We start from the raw sequence: 15,070 nt of genomic DNA on the forward strand, positions 1-15,070 counted from the left end.
AAGCATTTACTTTTCATCTTCCATGAGTACCATCAGGGTGAGAAAAGGCTTGAACAGGGAGCCCACCTCCCCAGCCACAGGTCATTGAGGATGAGGCTGCCTCCTGGGTGATTCCTGCAGGAACAGCTTGCAGCACCTGCTGGAGGGCATTTGGATGCTGTGCTCACTTGGCTGGGTCAGCCCCGTGTCGGCAGAGAGAAGAGTCACTGTGTCCTCATGCTTTGTGGTTACTTGGTGGCCTCTTGGCCACCAGGTCCTGGGTTTGGGGATCAGAGCTTGTGTTCTGGGATCGAGCACTTGGCACCCACAGCACTGACTGTGTCTGAGTCTTTTTGAATCATTCAGCTTCATGGAAGGGAAACTAAGAGACTGCTAATAGCTGTAAGGAGCGTCGCAGTAATTAGAGTTTTTTATTAGGTTCTCCTAGCTGACAAAGGTGAAATGGACTGATGGTTTGATGTAAAGCTGAAAGTATTGCTGCCAGGAGCCAGGCATGGGCTTTAAATAAAGCTGTTGCTGGGAGAGTGTTCTCAGAGCTCCGTTCAATCCCCACCACGGAGAACTTTTTTAATCAGGAAAAATCTTTCCAATCATTCACGCTCTGCTTCGAACGACAATTAACTGCAACACCCTGATAATGCAGAAGTGCCCGAGAGCCTCTGTGATGGTTTTGCTGTGAGAAGCGAGGAAACGAGCCCTGTCAGAGCAGCCCTATTGTTCCCTTTTCCAGCACCGTGCTGGAGCTCGAGGCACAGCACCAGCACAGTGCAGACCTACTTAACCTCATGGCAGGGACCTTTCTTAGGTCATGGGACAGTGGTCTTAACCCAAAACCGTGGTGTGGGCTCTTCACATGCTCCCCTTGTGCTGTTCCCTCTGCCTGCTGAGTGCCCTCCCCTTCTGCTGTGCTGGAGCTGCCCAAGCCCTGCCCTGTGGCTGTCCCTGCTGTCAGCCCATGTACAGCTGTGTCACCTGCTGCTGACACGTGTCCCTTTCTGACATGGGCTCTGCTTGGTGCTCAGCGTGCACAGGCATCTCCCAGCAGGAAGAAAAGGGATGTGCTCTTAATTGTATTTGCCCAATCTAAATTAAATAGCAATGAAAACAAGACTGAGGTTTGGATGGGTGCCAATGGGAGTCCAGCACTGACCCTAAGCTGGAACGTGGGCTAAAATCCTACCCAAAGTAACTGGAGGTTGAGGAGACCTGGCCACCAAAACAAACCATGCTGCCTCTCGGCAGCTGCAAGCAGCCGGGGCTCAGGGTTAGCTGAGCAAAGCAGGGCCATCTCCCATCCACACATCTCTGCATGCATATGGGACAAGGAAGCAAACGTGCTCCTTTGTGATCTGAAACACAAGAGAGCTCTGGCTGCACATGCTCAGAAAGTAGAGTTCAGACAGCGTCCTTTAGAGACAGGGGCTCAGGGCTGTAGCTGGGCAGAGCAGTTCTCAATCTTGTTTGGGAGAAAAAGGAGGATAAATGGATCTATTTAATAATCTTTGCATTTTGTTTTCTGAAAACAACAACAACAACAAACCACTCATGCTGTCTCTGGGCAAATATAAATGAAGACGGAATAATACCGAGCAGCAAATGCAATTCCCAAACAAATCAGATCAGGAGCTGCGGGGGGATTACAGTGATGAGCAGTCTGAGTGGTGTGGCCATGGCAGCACAGCAAGGCAAGCATCTCCTTGGTGGGATCTGCATGCAGCAGTGTATTCAGCAAAGCACTGGGTGAGGATTTCCCACCTAGAAAGCAGGGGGGAAAAATATGAAAGGAGGGGAAGGCCCTGGGTTGCTCATAGATGGGAATGAGGGGGAGGAGATGTCCCAGCTGGGAAGAGCTTGTGAATGCTTCCATCATGTGGTGATCCTCCCGTCATGGGAGGATGGGGATAGCCCAGGTGGGCTAAGCCAGGAAAGTGGTGGGGGGCTCACAGGGGGTAGCAGGCAGCACTGGGACCCCCAGCTGACTCTAGGACAGGGAGGAGTGAATTCTGAAAAGACAGAGGGCTCTGATCCTGAATTTCCCTGTGCCACTGGTTTCCAGTGCTGGATGTAGTCTGTGGAGATGTTTGCTTCACTCACCCATTAAACAGCATCACAGCTGCCTCGTCTGACCCCCAGCCATGCAGGGAGGGAGGAACAAGCAGGGCGTGCTGGCTGTGGAGATGCATTTTGCATCTCACCAATGGGAGAGCTGTGGTGGACAGGAGGGTTTCTTCATTCTTGGTTTCTTTTTTTTCCCAAGAATTGAGCTTTCCGGACTAAAGGCAGCCTGCCTGGGCTGGGTGATGGAAAAGAGCTTCCTGAGAATGTTCCTTAAAGCTCTCAAGGAGCTTTGGGTCTCTAATGCTTGCAGAGACTGTGGGTGCTGCTGAGGGCTGCCTGCAGTCAGGGGCTCCTGATGGGTGATTGGAATGAGGGTTCCTACAGCCCATGGGGCTGCTCCAAGCTGCTGAGCTCTGCTAGTGCCACGTTCTGGGCTGCACTTTGTGGAATATTGGAGGTTGTCAGTGTGAAGTATGCGCCTCCAGCCTAGGTGTGTGTTTTGTGTGTTAAACATCTTGCCAAACAAACCCAGAAAGGGCTGGGCGGTTGCGTTTGTAAGGCAGGTCTTGGTGCAGGATGGATGGCAGACCATGCAAAGGCTCGCAGCTTTAGGTGGGACTGTGATTCCCTACTGAATGTGACAGTGAAAATGTTGCTTTGGAGCACTATGAGGCTGCTTGGAGCTGTGCTCTGAGTGGGTGCTGCCATCTCTGATGCTGTTGGGTGCTGAGGTGGGGATGGGAGAGACCCCTGGTGCTGAGTTGGTGCTCCCGGATGCTTCTTGGAACACAGAATCACAGAATGGCCTGGGTTGGAAGGGACCTCCAGAATGATGAATCTCCAACCCCCCTGCCACGACCTCCACATTTAATACTAGACCAAGCTGCTCAAGGCCCCATCCAATCTGACCTTGAACACTTTCAGGGACGGGGCATCCACAGCCTCTCTGGGCGGCTGTTCCAGCACCTCACCACTCTCTCTGTAAAGAATTTCCCTGGGAACAGGTTGCCCAAGGAGGCTGTGGATGCCCCATCCCTGGAGACATTCAAAGCCAAGCTGGATGTGGCTCTGGGCAGCTTAGCCTGGTGTTTGGCGACCTGCACATAGCAGAGGGGTTGGAAACTAGATGATCATTGTGGTCCTTTTCAACTCAGGCCATTCTATGATTCTATGATTCTATGGTACCCTGAGCCACCTGGATCCTCCCAGGTGGGGCAGAAGGTGTGGAGCATGGCGAAGGGAACCAGCCCAGCTAGGGGATATGTTTTTCATTCTGGACAGCCTGCAACTGCATCAGGAGTTGTATTCTCATGGCATTATGTATAGAAACATTATTTTGGGGAGTCCAGCAGGTGTGACACCTATTAGTTGATTTTTTTCCTCTCTCCATCTGTTTCCTGTGCAGCTGAGCACACACCATGCTCGGCTGCAGAGGCGCAGGGATCGACACAGAGGTGCAATCACATTTCCAAAGAATGTCTCTTGTGGAGTGGGGGGGTGGCAGAGACATTGGGGCCCTTTGTTCTGGTCCCCCCCCCCTCCATGCAGAGCAGTATCTCAGCAGCTCGGGGAGCATCCCCATTGCTTTGGGAGGCTGCAGATCTCCTCCTGCTTTGCCTGCTAAAACTGTTCGATCTGTTGTGAAGTCAGGATCTTAAATCTGTGCCTTGTCCAAGCCCTCCCCAACGCCTATAATTGCATTACAGAAGAGTCAGGGAATGCACAGAGAGTGGGGGAAGGGCGGGCAGCATCCTCTGTTAAGGGAGAAGGAAGGAAATCACAGCGAGTTTTGATCTAGCACTGATTTTTGGGGGGAGGTTCGGATTTGGGTGACGGGATTGATTGGGGGAGGGGTTGTGGGGTGGGGAGATGCTGCCCCCAGGGCATGGCCGAGCTGCCACCTCTGTGTCCCCAGCGCACCTTAAGAGGCTGTGTGCTGGCTGTCACTTTCCCCACTGCTTGTCACTTTGCCAGCACAAAACCACATGGGGCTGAGGTTTTATTGCTGCTGCTGCCTCTGGCTGGGGTTGGGTGTGGGAGGAGGCTGAAGGAAGCTGAAGGAGCGGGAGGCGGGTGGAAGGGTCAGCTTGAGAGCATCAGTTCTGCTGGGGAATGGGGCTGGGGGAAAGGGATTGGAGAAAGTGCCTGGTCCTGAAGGTTGGGAGGGGAATGCTATGGCCGGTGCTGCCCCTGCCAGGGGGCAAGGAGGCAATGGGAGGGCTGGGGATGAATGGGAGGGAAGGGAAAGGGTCCAGGGTGAGGTGGACCCCAGCTGTGTGCCCCCCATGTGCAGATCCTGGTGGGATTTGGAGCCGTGGGTGGGAGCTGCAGTGCTGCTGGGAGGACTGGAAAAGCCCAAAAAAGAGAGGAGGCTGAGCGGGCGACCACCCTGCTGGGTATCTCCAGGGGCCATAGGGCCGCATCCTCAGGGTCCTCCTGGGCACCCACAGCACAAGCGTGGCACAAATCAGACTTCCAGCTGCAGGATGAGGAAAACAAGTTTATCTCGGAAATTCACCAGGCTAAAAAAAAAAAAAAAAAAAAAAAAAAAGATGTTTGTGAGGCATTTGGATGCCATAGTAACGGTCTCCATAGAAACCCTGCAAGGAAATGAATATTTCTGTACTGGAAGTGGAAATAGGGACGATGCGTTGGCTGGGGTGGCAGAAAAGAGCGGGTCAGTGGTGCAAGGCCCGCCCTGCTGCGTGGGCTGATGCCTTCAGGCTGCTGAGCAATGAGACATTGCAGAGCCCCACCAGGGGCTGCAAGGCCCCTGCTTTCCATTTTGGGATTGTGAGCTTTTGCACATCGCTCCTGGCTGGGTTTGGTGGTGCCTCGTGTACCCGTGCTTTGATCCCTCGGATGCAGCATCATTGGGTCTGGCTCTCTTTGTCTCAAACACAGGTTTGCTTCCTTCCCTCCAACCTTAGTGCTGGGAGTATTCCCCAAACCTAAATCCAGCTGTTTACTGAGCTTTGAAGCACGGAATAGAATGAAACAGGAGGAAAAAAAGAAAAAAAAATAAGAAGAAAAAAGAAAAAAAAACACCAACAAAAAAACAACTCTGTCCTCTGCAGGATGGGTTTTTATAAAAAGCCTATTGAGAAAATGCCGTTTGTATTAAAAGCTGCCAGTCCTTGTAGCCCATTTCCATAGGAACCACCTCCTGTTCCGGGCAGTGCAGCCTCAGCCATTCACAGCCCTGTCCTATAGCTGTGGCAGGCAGCCAGCTCTGCCCATCAGCTGTGTGCGTCTTTTTTTTTTTTTTTTTTTTTCCTTCTTTTCACTATGAGAAGTTATTTTAGGATGCTTTTAGATTACTGCATTCATGTTTCTCCTGCCTCTGAATTCCGGATGATTGCGCTCGCAAGTAATTCAGGCACTTGAATTTCCTGCTTACAGTAACGAGCTCAATAGGGTTTCTGCAACCCTGGCATTTCTAAAATAGCTCTCCAGTGTGACATCATGGGGAGCAACATGCTGCTTTGTGCAGTACTGGAGAGTGCTGGGTGCTGTAAGCTTGCAGGAAGGACTTGGCTCTGCATGGGGTGGAACAGGAGGATCTGCAGACCGGGTTGTTCTGGCTGGGCTGTAGCCTGCAGGTCAGAAGAAGAGATGGTTCTCCCCAATTTGGCACCAGTAGGACCCCATCTGGAGCTGTGAGCCCAGCGAGAGAGCAGGAGCTGCTGGGGTTAAGTGGTGGCTGCGCAGGTTGTGGTTTGCAATGGGGTTTAGGTTGCTAAGTCCTTTATAGGATCTCTATTCCCAGCCCTGAAGTGGAGCAGCGCTTGCTCCTCGAGCACTGCCACCCATTGAGGCAGGCAGACCTCACTGCTGGCCGTCTTGAAGCCACGCCACCGCACGTGTGGCAAGGTATCACTAGGTTATGGGATGCCCTGGGTTGCAGCAGATGGCAGGCAATTCGGAGCCTTAGCAGGCAGCCTCTGCTGTGTCAGGGATTGAGTGCCACCTGCACAGATAAAGAGGGGGAGTGAGAGTGGTGGTGTGAGGCTGCAGCCCTTACCCATCCCCACTGTGCCCACTGCCCACGTCCCTCAGTGCCACATTTACACGTTTCTGGAGCAGCCCTGGGGATGGTGACTCCAACCACCTCCCTCCCCCTCCCCCCCCCCAGGCAGCCCATTTGGGTGCATCACCACTATTTCTGAGAAAAAGATTTTCTTAATATCCAACCTGAACCTTCTCTGGCACAACTTAAAGGCATTACTCCGTGGTGTGTTGCTCCATGATGGAGTAGGGCTGCATGGGATCTGATCAGGGCTCTCAGCACACTTATACAAGCATCTGCAAGCTTAAAATTTTTCTGTACAGGACACTTGCACAGGGAGGAAGGGGAGAGCCTTGCATTCAGGACTTTCCTACTTGCAAGGCGATGATGTAACTGGGACAGGGACCCAGCCAGCAGGTCAGCATGGTAGGTGTGTGCTGTGATCATGCAGCTGGTGGGACTTTCAGGTCTCCCTGCTGGAAGGAGGGCTGTGGGAACACATTCCTGGCTTCTCCGATGGGAAAGTGTGGCCACGAGTGAGGGGTGGTTGAACACAGCTGCCAGGCACCTGGCGGACATCAATGCAGAGCTTGTTTGAAGGCACACAGAGCGCTGATTGTAACTTTGCTCTGCAAAACCTCTTGAAGGGAAGCCTGGTGGCATCCCCACAGCTTTCCCAGGCAGAACTGCCGTGCTCAGCCCCCAGCAGCTGCCCCACGTGGTCACCCAACTCCGCTCCCTGCTCTTGGTGGCTGCTCTTGGACTCCCTTCAGAGCAGGATTTCGGTGATGGGCAGCTGCCTCCCTGCTGATCCCAAATCCTGTGGCTCCATGGGATTTTCTCACCTTCATTCCCATGAGTGAAGCTGCAGAGTGGAATTGTAGCCTGAAATAACTTGAGCTGTAGCCTGAAATAACTTGGAAGGGCAGCAACCCCACGTGTCTTTCAGAAGGAACCTGGTCATACAAGGGCGTGCGCATCTCTGCAGGTCTGGAACTGGGTTGTTTTTTTTTTTTTTAATGTGTGTTTGTGGTATTCAGCTGTGGGAAGGCACCTAAGGGGATTTGAGGTCATTAGGTGCCAGCTGGTTCAACCAGCTTCATTAGGAAGGCCTTCCTAGAAGTACCACTCAGCCCCAAGTACTTTGGTTATTGATGGTTGCTCTTCAAAAGCCTCGGAGAGGGATGGAGACTTCTGACAGTGTTTACACTCCAGAGTGTTGCTTAACAGAGGGATTTGAAGCCCTCACCCTCCTCTCTGCCAACACTGCCCACATCCTGCTGTAAGCTGCTTGATTTTCCTGCGGCACTGCCTTCTCCAGCAGATCCCTTCCCCAGCCCACCCCTCTTCTCCCAGCTGGAGTAACCCGCCATTTCTTTCCTTTTGTTTTCTATTCCCACAGCTCCCAGAATGGAGAGGAAGGTGGAGCCTGGCCCAACAACCAGTTTGACACGGAGATGCTTCAAGCCATGATCCTGGCCTCGGCAAATGGTCAGTCTCTACTGCATGCAGGGAAACAACAGCGTGGGGAAACTCTGGTCATCTCAGCTGTGTGCCATAGATAAGATGCTTGTGTGGTATTGGTGTGTGTGGTACACTGGAGAGGCTTCAGAAGGACTTCTTGAGCAGATGCTGATGAAGTTACCCTTCAGGGGAGGGGGAATTGTAGAATAGAATCAGCCCATCCCCACCATGCCCATTAACCGCGTCCCTCAGTGCCACATCCGCCCTTTTCTTGAACACCTCCTGAACCTCTGCTGGCACAACTTAATGCCATCACCTCTTGTCCTGTCACTGTGAACTGGGAGAAGGTAGAGAGTGATGAGGTCTCCCCTGAGCCTCCTCTTCTCCAGACCAAACCATCCCGGTTCCCTGATCCACTCTCCATAAGATCTGTGCTGCAGACCCTTTGCATCTTTGCTGCCGACCCTTTGCATCTTTGCTGCCCTTCTCTGGATACGCTCCATAACCTCAGTATAGTGAGGGGCCCAGGACAGGCAGGATTCAGGCAGAGGAGATGCCAGAGATCCATTAGCATCAATCCAAGTGCAGACAGGGCTATCTCTTTCATCCAAACCATATTATCTGTGTACTGCACAGCGTTATCTGCCTGGTGGTGAGGCTGTGCTGAATGAAAAGCTGAACTTGGGATGTATTACAAGCTATGTGATTTCAGAAAGCTGCAGTAAATGAAATACATGCTGTGCCCTGACTTGCTGTAGGGCGTGGAGGTAGAAGGCTTGGAAGATCTGCCTGTGGCCAGGGGACAAGCAATACCAGGAGTGTAGTGAATGCCTGCTGCAGTCCCACTTACTGCAAGGTCCTGTGTCTGTGGGCAGCCAGAAGCTGATGCTCAAAGCTTGAGGCTGCTGTAGAGAAAAGCTTCCTCGTGTCCCCACAGTGCGGTGGAAATAGGGATGCTCTTAGAGCAGTCCTGCAGGTCTTAAGAGAGAGACCCCAACAAATCTCATGCCCAGAGATACGTCTGACCCTGGGTAGTGTGAGAGCACTGGGTTTTGGGTCACGGTGGCTCCCACGTGTCCTTGGTTTGCTCTGCTTTATGGCTGCGTTGTGTGAAAGCAGCAGGCAGGGAGGGGTGTTCCACGGCTTTGTGTGAGAGAAGCACAATTACCACTCCACGCAGCGCTCTGGATAACGAGCCTGGTTTTCCTAAAGCCTTTATTTATAAATACCTCCGAGCCTTTTCCCCCTCGGTTTAAAAATAGGAGCAGCAGCACAGCCATAAAACGCTGGGTAAAATGCTTTGCATGTTTCCTTTGAGCTCGTGGGAGAGAAGGAATCTGGGGGAGGGGGGGAGGGATGTGCTATGGTGTTGCTTTCTTGGAAAGGGCTGCAGCCCTCTGCAGACGTCGGCAATGCTCAGCCACAGCTGTGGGGATGAGGCATTGGGCAACGGGGCTGTTTACACACCAGGAAAGGAAACAATGCAAAAATGGGGCTCTGCTCTGTAAAAAACAAAATAGCCTGCAGAGCCTCCAGATCCGGTTTCCTTGCTCACAAATAAGGCTGATTTCCTGGCTGCTGCCTGGACCTGGAGATGGGCAGGTCCTTTCCAGGTCAGATATTGGTTTCCACTTAGCTCCTGGCCCTGTTTTGGTACATCTCCCCCAAGCCACGCTTCTGTGGGATCCCAAGCCCTCTGGAGGTCTGCATTACACCTCTAATAGAGGGCTGGGGACGGCTTTTCCTGCAGCAGTGCAATGGGAGGCAGCTTGGTGCAGCCCATCATTTCCTTGACCATGGCAGTGATGGATGGGGACTGGGGCACTGGTGATGGGGGACTCAGCCTGCATTCCTCTCCATCTCCACTGCACCAGGAGCCCCCGGATGCTTTTTCTTTCCCACCAGAGCTCTGTTTCCATCTGTCTCCCCTTCTCCCTGCTCTGCTGCTCTCGCTGTTAAACTAACAGAGCTGATTGGTGCAGGCTTTGACGAGGAGCAGTGCTAATTGCCCACTCAACCTTGTGCTGCCAACCCTTGGATAATGTTTTGTGGTCGTTTACACGATCCTTAATGCCATCTGCTTGCCCTGATTGAGCAATGGGTGGGAGGATGCCCCTAACTCAGTGAGTCCTTCCATGCTTATCGCCCCCGGGAGGCTGAGCCCTTCTGATGCTCTCTGCTCCCAGGCTCTGGAAGGTGCTGATGGTGCCCTGCCTGCATCCTTACTCTTCACATGAGTCGCCCTTCATTTCAAATCCCATAGCTTCTTTGCCCTTGGAACAGGGAGCCTGGGAAGTGTGGAAATGCAATGGTTTGTAGAGGCAGCTGCTGGGACAGACCAAGGAGCAGGGGATGCTCCAGGAAACCAGATACTGAGGGGCAGCATGGGAGGCACTGTCCTCAAAATACTTTGGATTTCAGAAAGGATGTGTAGGGGTGCTGTGAGGCAGCAGGGGAGCCTGCAGACAGGGAGTGGCCGTCAGCCCTGCTATATTGGGTGTCCCAAAAGCACTGGCAGCAGCTGCAGCAGCAAGTGCTCCCTGACCTCCTGTCCCCTCTGCATATGGGGAAAGTTGGAGCCAGGAAGGGGTTATTTTTGCCCAACTCTCATTTTCCTCCTCACCCTGTGGCTTCAGGGGGCCTGGGGACTTTTTTGGGCAATGGCTGGCTGCTGGCAGAGGCTGAGTACAACCTTTACAGCAAGGAGAGCTGGAGTGCCCTGCTTGGCAAGAGCCTCTTGGTGCCCATTTATAAACCTCCATTGTCCCTGTTCCCTCTCCTTTTCATCCCTAATGCCAATGTTACCTAGGAACAGCCCTTTGCTCTCACCCTGACCAACCGGCACGCTGGGAACTGCACTCCTGGAAGGCTGTGCTGGGACTGCCAATGAGATCCTGGGAGCAGTGCTGGGTGCCCCTCCAGCACAAAGCTCCCAAGCAGCAGGGATGCTCCCTGAGCACTGCGGGATGCTCCCAGGCCGCCCCAAGGCTGAAGCACAGCAGTTCAGAGGACCATAACGAAGCCCTGCCCTGCCACCAGCATGGGTCCCTAACTGCAGCTTTCCCTGATTGCATTTCCGCCCCCCCCAGCCTGTTCCCAAACCTCCAGCCTGTTGTTTCCAAGCTGGCTGTGTTTCTTTTCCTCCTCCTGTCCCAACAGAGCAGCTGTAAATTCTCAGGCTTTGATTGCTTAACACTTCCAACCTCTTCAAGGGGACACAACAAACACTCTATTTCAGTGACTTTGTACCCAGCCAAGGAGCATGCATGGGGCTGACCAGGGGAGAGGATGCAGGAGGAGCAGCCTGAGGTTTCTGCTCAGGGTTTGCCTTTATTCCTTCAGTCTGTGAATGGAGGGAGAATGGCCTGGGGCCCTTCAGGCACCACGGTGTTCTGCAGCCTCCCAGGAGAGCATCTCTGTGAGGCAGCTAAAGCCCTTCGCACGAGAGAGCTGAGCTCAGCCCCTGCGCATGCAGAGAGTTTGAGCAAAGCCATTTCCCATTGGGGTTGTGCTGCGTTGGAGTTCATTGTGCAGGGCTGCTAGAGGAGAGCTGCTCACGCTCTGCCTTCCCTCCCTGCTCACATCCTCCCTCTCACATCCCCCCATTTCCATCTGCTCTCTGCCTCCAGCATCCCGGGGGGGCCCTGCTCCCTTCCCTACTCTGCGCCTGCTCTCTGCAACTCGGCAGCAATGAATTCCCATCCCATCCCCCTCTGTACTGACTGCTTTGTGCTTGTATCCCAGAGCCAGCCCGCAGCACTGTAAGGGAGGATTTTCTTTATTGATTTGTCTGCTCCCGGAATAAACCTGGCTGGGGAAATGCTGGGGTCAGGGCTTTGGATGCAGGGGAAAGGGAAAAACACTGATATTGGCTTTGCCTTAATGCATTGCTAATGGTCAGCGCTGTGCAGTGTTTACAGTGGGCTGCTGGGGAGGGGATGTCTTTGTGCTCCAGAGAGCAAGGCAGAACAGACAGTTCCCTATCCCATTCCCATCCCCAACTCCATCCCTAGCTCTCATTCCTATCCTCATTCCCAACTCCTATCCCTGTCCCCATTCCCAACCCTATCCCATCCCCACCTCCCATTCCCATCCCCAACTCCATCCCCACTTCCCATTGCTGTCCCCATTCTCATCCCTATCCCCAACTTCCACCCCTGTCCCCATTCCCATCCCCATCCCATCTCCACCTCCCATCCCCATCTCCAACCCCATCCCTACCTCCCATCCCATCCTCACTGCCATCGCCACCTCCCAACCCCAACCCCATCCCACTCCCATCCCATCTCCACCTCCCACCCCTGTCCCTAACTCCATCCCCACCTCCCATTCCTATCTCTACCTCAAACTCCATCCTCACTTCCCACCTCCCATCCCTGTCCCCATTCCCATCCCCATCCCATCCCCACCTCCCATCCCTATCCTCAACCCCCTCCCCACATCCCACCTCCCATCCCCAACCCCACCCCTACCTCCCATTCCCAACCCTATCCCCAACCCCATCTCCACCTCCCACCCCTGTCCCCGTTCCCATCCCCATCCCATCTCCACCTCCCATCCCTGTCCCCATTCCCATCCCCATCCCATCTCCACCTCCCACCCCTGTCCCCATTCCCATCCCCATCCCATCTCCACCTCCCACCCCTGTCCCTAACTCCACCCCACCTCCCATTCCTATCCCCACCCCAAACTCCATCCCCCACCTCCCATTCCCATCCCCAATCCCATCCCTACCTCCCATCCTCAATGCCATCCCCACCTCCCGTTCCCATCCCCAACCTCATCCCCACCTCCCACCCTTGTCCCCATCCCCATCCCATCCCCACCTCCCTTCTCCATCCCCTCCCCACATCCCAAGGCCTGGCTCAACCTGGCCTTCCCTCTGGAGAGAAGGGAAGGATGCTCGCGGGCATCTCCCCGATGCAACAGGAATGAAGACTCAGAGCCAGTGCTAACCCCGCTCCTCTCCTCTGTCCCTGCAGAAGCTGCTGATGTCAACGCAACGCTGGGTGGGGGCACAGGCACCATGGGGCTGAGCGCCCGCTACGGCCCCCAGTTCACCCTGCAGCACGTCCCTGATTACCGGCAGAACGTCTACATCCCGGGCAGCACCGCCACGCTGAGCAACGCCGCCGGCAAACGCGACGCCAAACCCTCGGGTGGCAACAAGAAGAAATCTGGCAAGAAGGAGAAGAAATAGAAAAGAGACGTCAGAGCGGCCGGGCAGCGCGTGCCAGCACTCCCCAACACCACAGGAGGACGAATGTGGGATTTGGTTTTTATTTTTATTTCTTGGCGACGCAAAAGTTAGGAAGCGCTGCGAATGTATTTGTCATCGTCAGAGCTAGGAGCGGGCTGCCTGCTGTTAGGTCTCATGATGAAAAGCAATCTGGAAAGCTAAAGCTAACACAAACAAGTGCCCTGTGAATACAGCTAACGTTTTATACGACCCCTTGGGTGTTAGGATACACGAGGTCGAAAGGCTTCGGCCAAATCCTTGGCTTCAATTTGCTCCCAGATGGTCTGAGAAAGGCACGAGGCTCTCGCACAGCTTTGTCCAGTGTAAATAACTGTAACACCCATCTGTTAATTTATAGAGCTTTGATCTTCTTCTTCTTCTTCTTCTTTTTTTTTTTTTTTTTTTGAAAGAAAAAGGAATTTCCCAGCATAAAGCCCCATGCTCCACATTTTCTGCTCTTTAACATCGTGAAACTCACTCTGGGTTTTATTCGTAGTGGTGGATTTGTGGGTAGGGAGTGCTTCAGTTCCTGTTCAGCTGTTATCCGAAAAAGAAAAGGAAAAAAAAAAAAAAAAAAAAGTGTTTGTATTGCATGAGTCAAAGGGAACAATGCAGAGCTGCATCCTAAACAGTTATTGTTTTGTTTTGTTTTGTTTTTTTTCCTCAAGTACAACCAGCCATGGCCTGAGAGCTCCTGGTGTCTGAGCAGGGGTTCAGCGCGGCCCTGGGGGGCTCTGAGCAGACACATCTCATCCCTGCGTTGCAGTAAATATTTATATGTACAGTCAATGTTCTTTTGGAATTAAAGCTATGGGGCTGGAAGGGGCTGCTCTGCACCTCTCCGTGACCCCACGTGTGCGTCACCTGCGTCACAGCTGCACTTTGGAACACACATCCCCAGCCCCCAGGATGTCCTCGCGTGGCCACGCAGCATGGGGTGAAGGTGCTTTGTATTTGGGGAGTGGGAGGGTTGTTGGGTACTGAGGAAGTGGCAGTGGGTTTGGTGGCACATGGGGAGCAGGTTTGGGCCGGGGATTTATGGGCTGGGGGTTCCTGCAATGGCATGAGCCCAGGGATCAGCTGGGACAAAACATTGGGGGGGTGATGCTGGCTTTGGGGTTTCCACATCCTAGAGGGAACAGGAGGACAGCGAGTTGGATTTCTCCATGCTGTGCCCCTTCCAAGTGGTCTCAGCCCAGAGGAGGGTTCTGGTGGCCTTGGTGGTGCTGCTGGGGACACCTCAAGCTCCCTGTATCACAGCATCCATGCCCCCTCCTCCCCCCTAGGAAGGCAGAGAGGGAAATTTGGCACCCAAAGTGGGTGAGGGTGGTCCCCCCAATCCCCCTAAGGGCCACTCAATTTCACATAGGATTTTTTCTCTTTTTTAATCACTAACACTTAACTCACCCCCTACACACACACAAACATCCCCTCCCACACCCCACAGGGGGGGCAACACCACGCTCACCCCATCCCAACCCCACAGCTGCTCCACAGCCCCATGTAGCTGCCACCCCTCCCCCCCCCCCCATTTCCTCCCCAGCGATGCCGTAGGTGAATCGTAGTCTTTATATTTCTTTTTAACCTGCAATCTGAGGTAGCGTAGCGAGTGTCGTGTATTTAGTGGCGTGTTATTTTATCTCAGTAACTAACTTGTGGAACAGCAGTATTTTCACTTTCTCTGTATCTTCTCTCCATGTGATCTGTGCTCCGAGTGTACGTGAGATGAAACACGTTTTGCCCTCTCCATGTGTCTAATATTGAATTATACTTATATATTATATATATGCTTATATCCTTCTTATACCCATATAGACCAACGTCGATGTGTTACACGCAAGTTTTATACTCTAATATTTATATTGCTTTTTTTTTTTTTCTTTGGGAAAAAAAAAATAATAAAAATGGTTTCTTCTGAATGTGATGGTGCTTTTGGGATAAACCCCTCAGCCCCCTGCACTGAGGGTGAATGAGGAGGGCTGCAACCCATCTCGCAGCCACAGGGCAGAATCAAGCAGACGCTGTCAGATGTGCTGAGGGCACATCGCAGGGGGAGGGCAGCCAAGGAGATACCGACCCCCACCACCGCCCGCGGCTCTGGGTCCCCCCTTAGCAGCACGCAGGATATGGGCAAAGCATCCCCTTCCAACAGACCGAGATGCGGGCGCCTCTGCAGGAAAGCAGCTGCATGGCATGCGGAAGGTGGGGGAAAAAGGGGGGGAGCGTCTGCACCAACATCCCCACCAACATCTCCACCAACGTCCCCACCAACATCCCCACCAACATCCCCACCAACATCT

At 53.3% G+C, this 15,070-nt stretch overlaps 1 protein-coding gene across 7 annotated transcripts in view; it reads left to right on the forward strand.

Annotated features, from left to right (window-relative positions):
* Positions 1-14,689, forward strand: part of LOC100544252 (protocadherin gamma-C5) — a 194,703-nt gene extending 180,014 nt beyond the window's left edge. For 6 of the 7 annotated variants that reach the window (XM_085236619.1, XM_085236618.1, XM_019620282.3 and 3 more), the window contains exons 3-4: positions 7,470-7,558; positions 12,514-14,689. In XM_085236619.1, coding sequence (XP_085092745.1) covers positions 7,470-7,558; positions 12,514-12,731 — 307 coding nt within the window. In that variant the 3' untranslated portion in view covers positions 12,732-14,689. The remainder of the gene's footprint in view (positions 1-7,469; positions 7,559-12,513) is intronic. The other variant, XM_085236622.1, reaches the window with a different exon arrangement.
* Positions 14,690-15,070: the final 381 nt, after the last annotated feature.

Source organism: Meleagris gallopavo, chromosome 15, assembly GCF_905368555.1.
Source record: "Meleagris gallopavo chromosome 15, MGAL_WU_HG_1.1, whole genome shotgun sequence".
NCBI classification, from domain to species: Eukaryota; Metazoa; Chordata; class Aves; order Galliformes; family Phasianidae; genus Meleagris; species Meleagris gallopavo.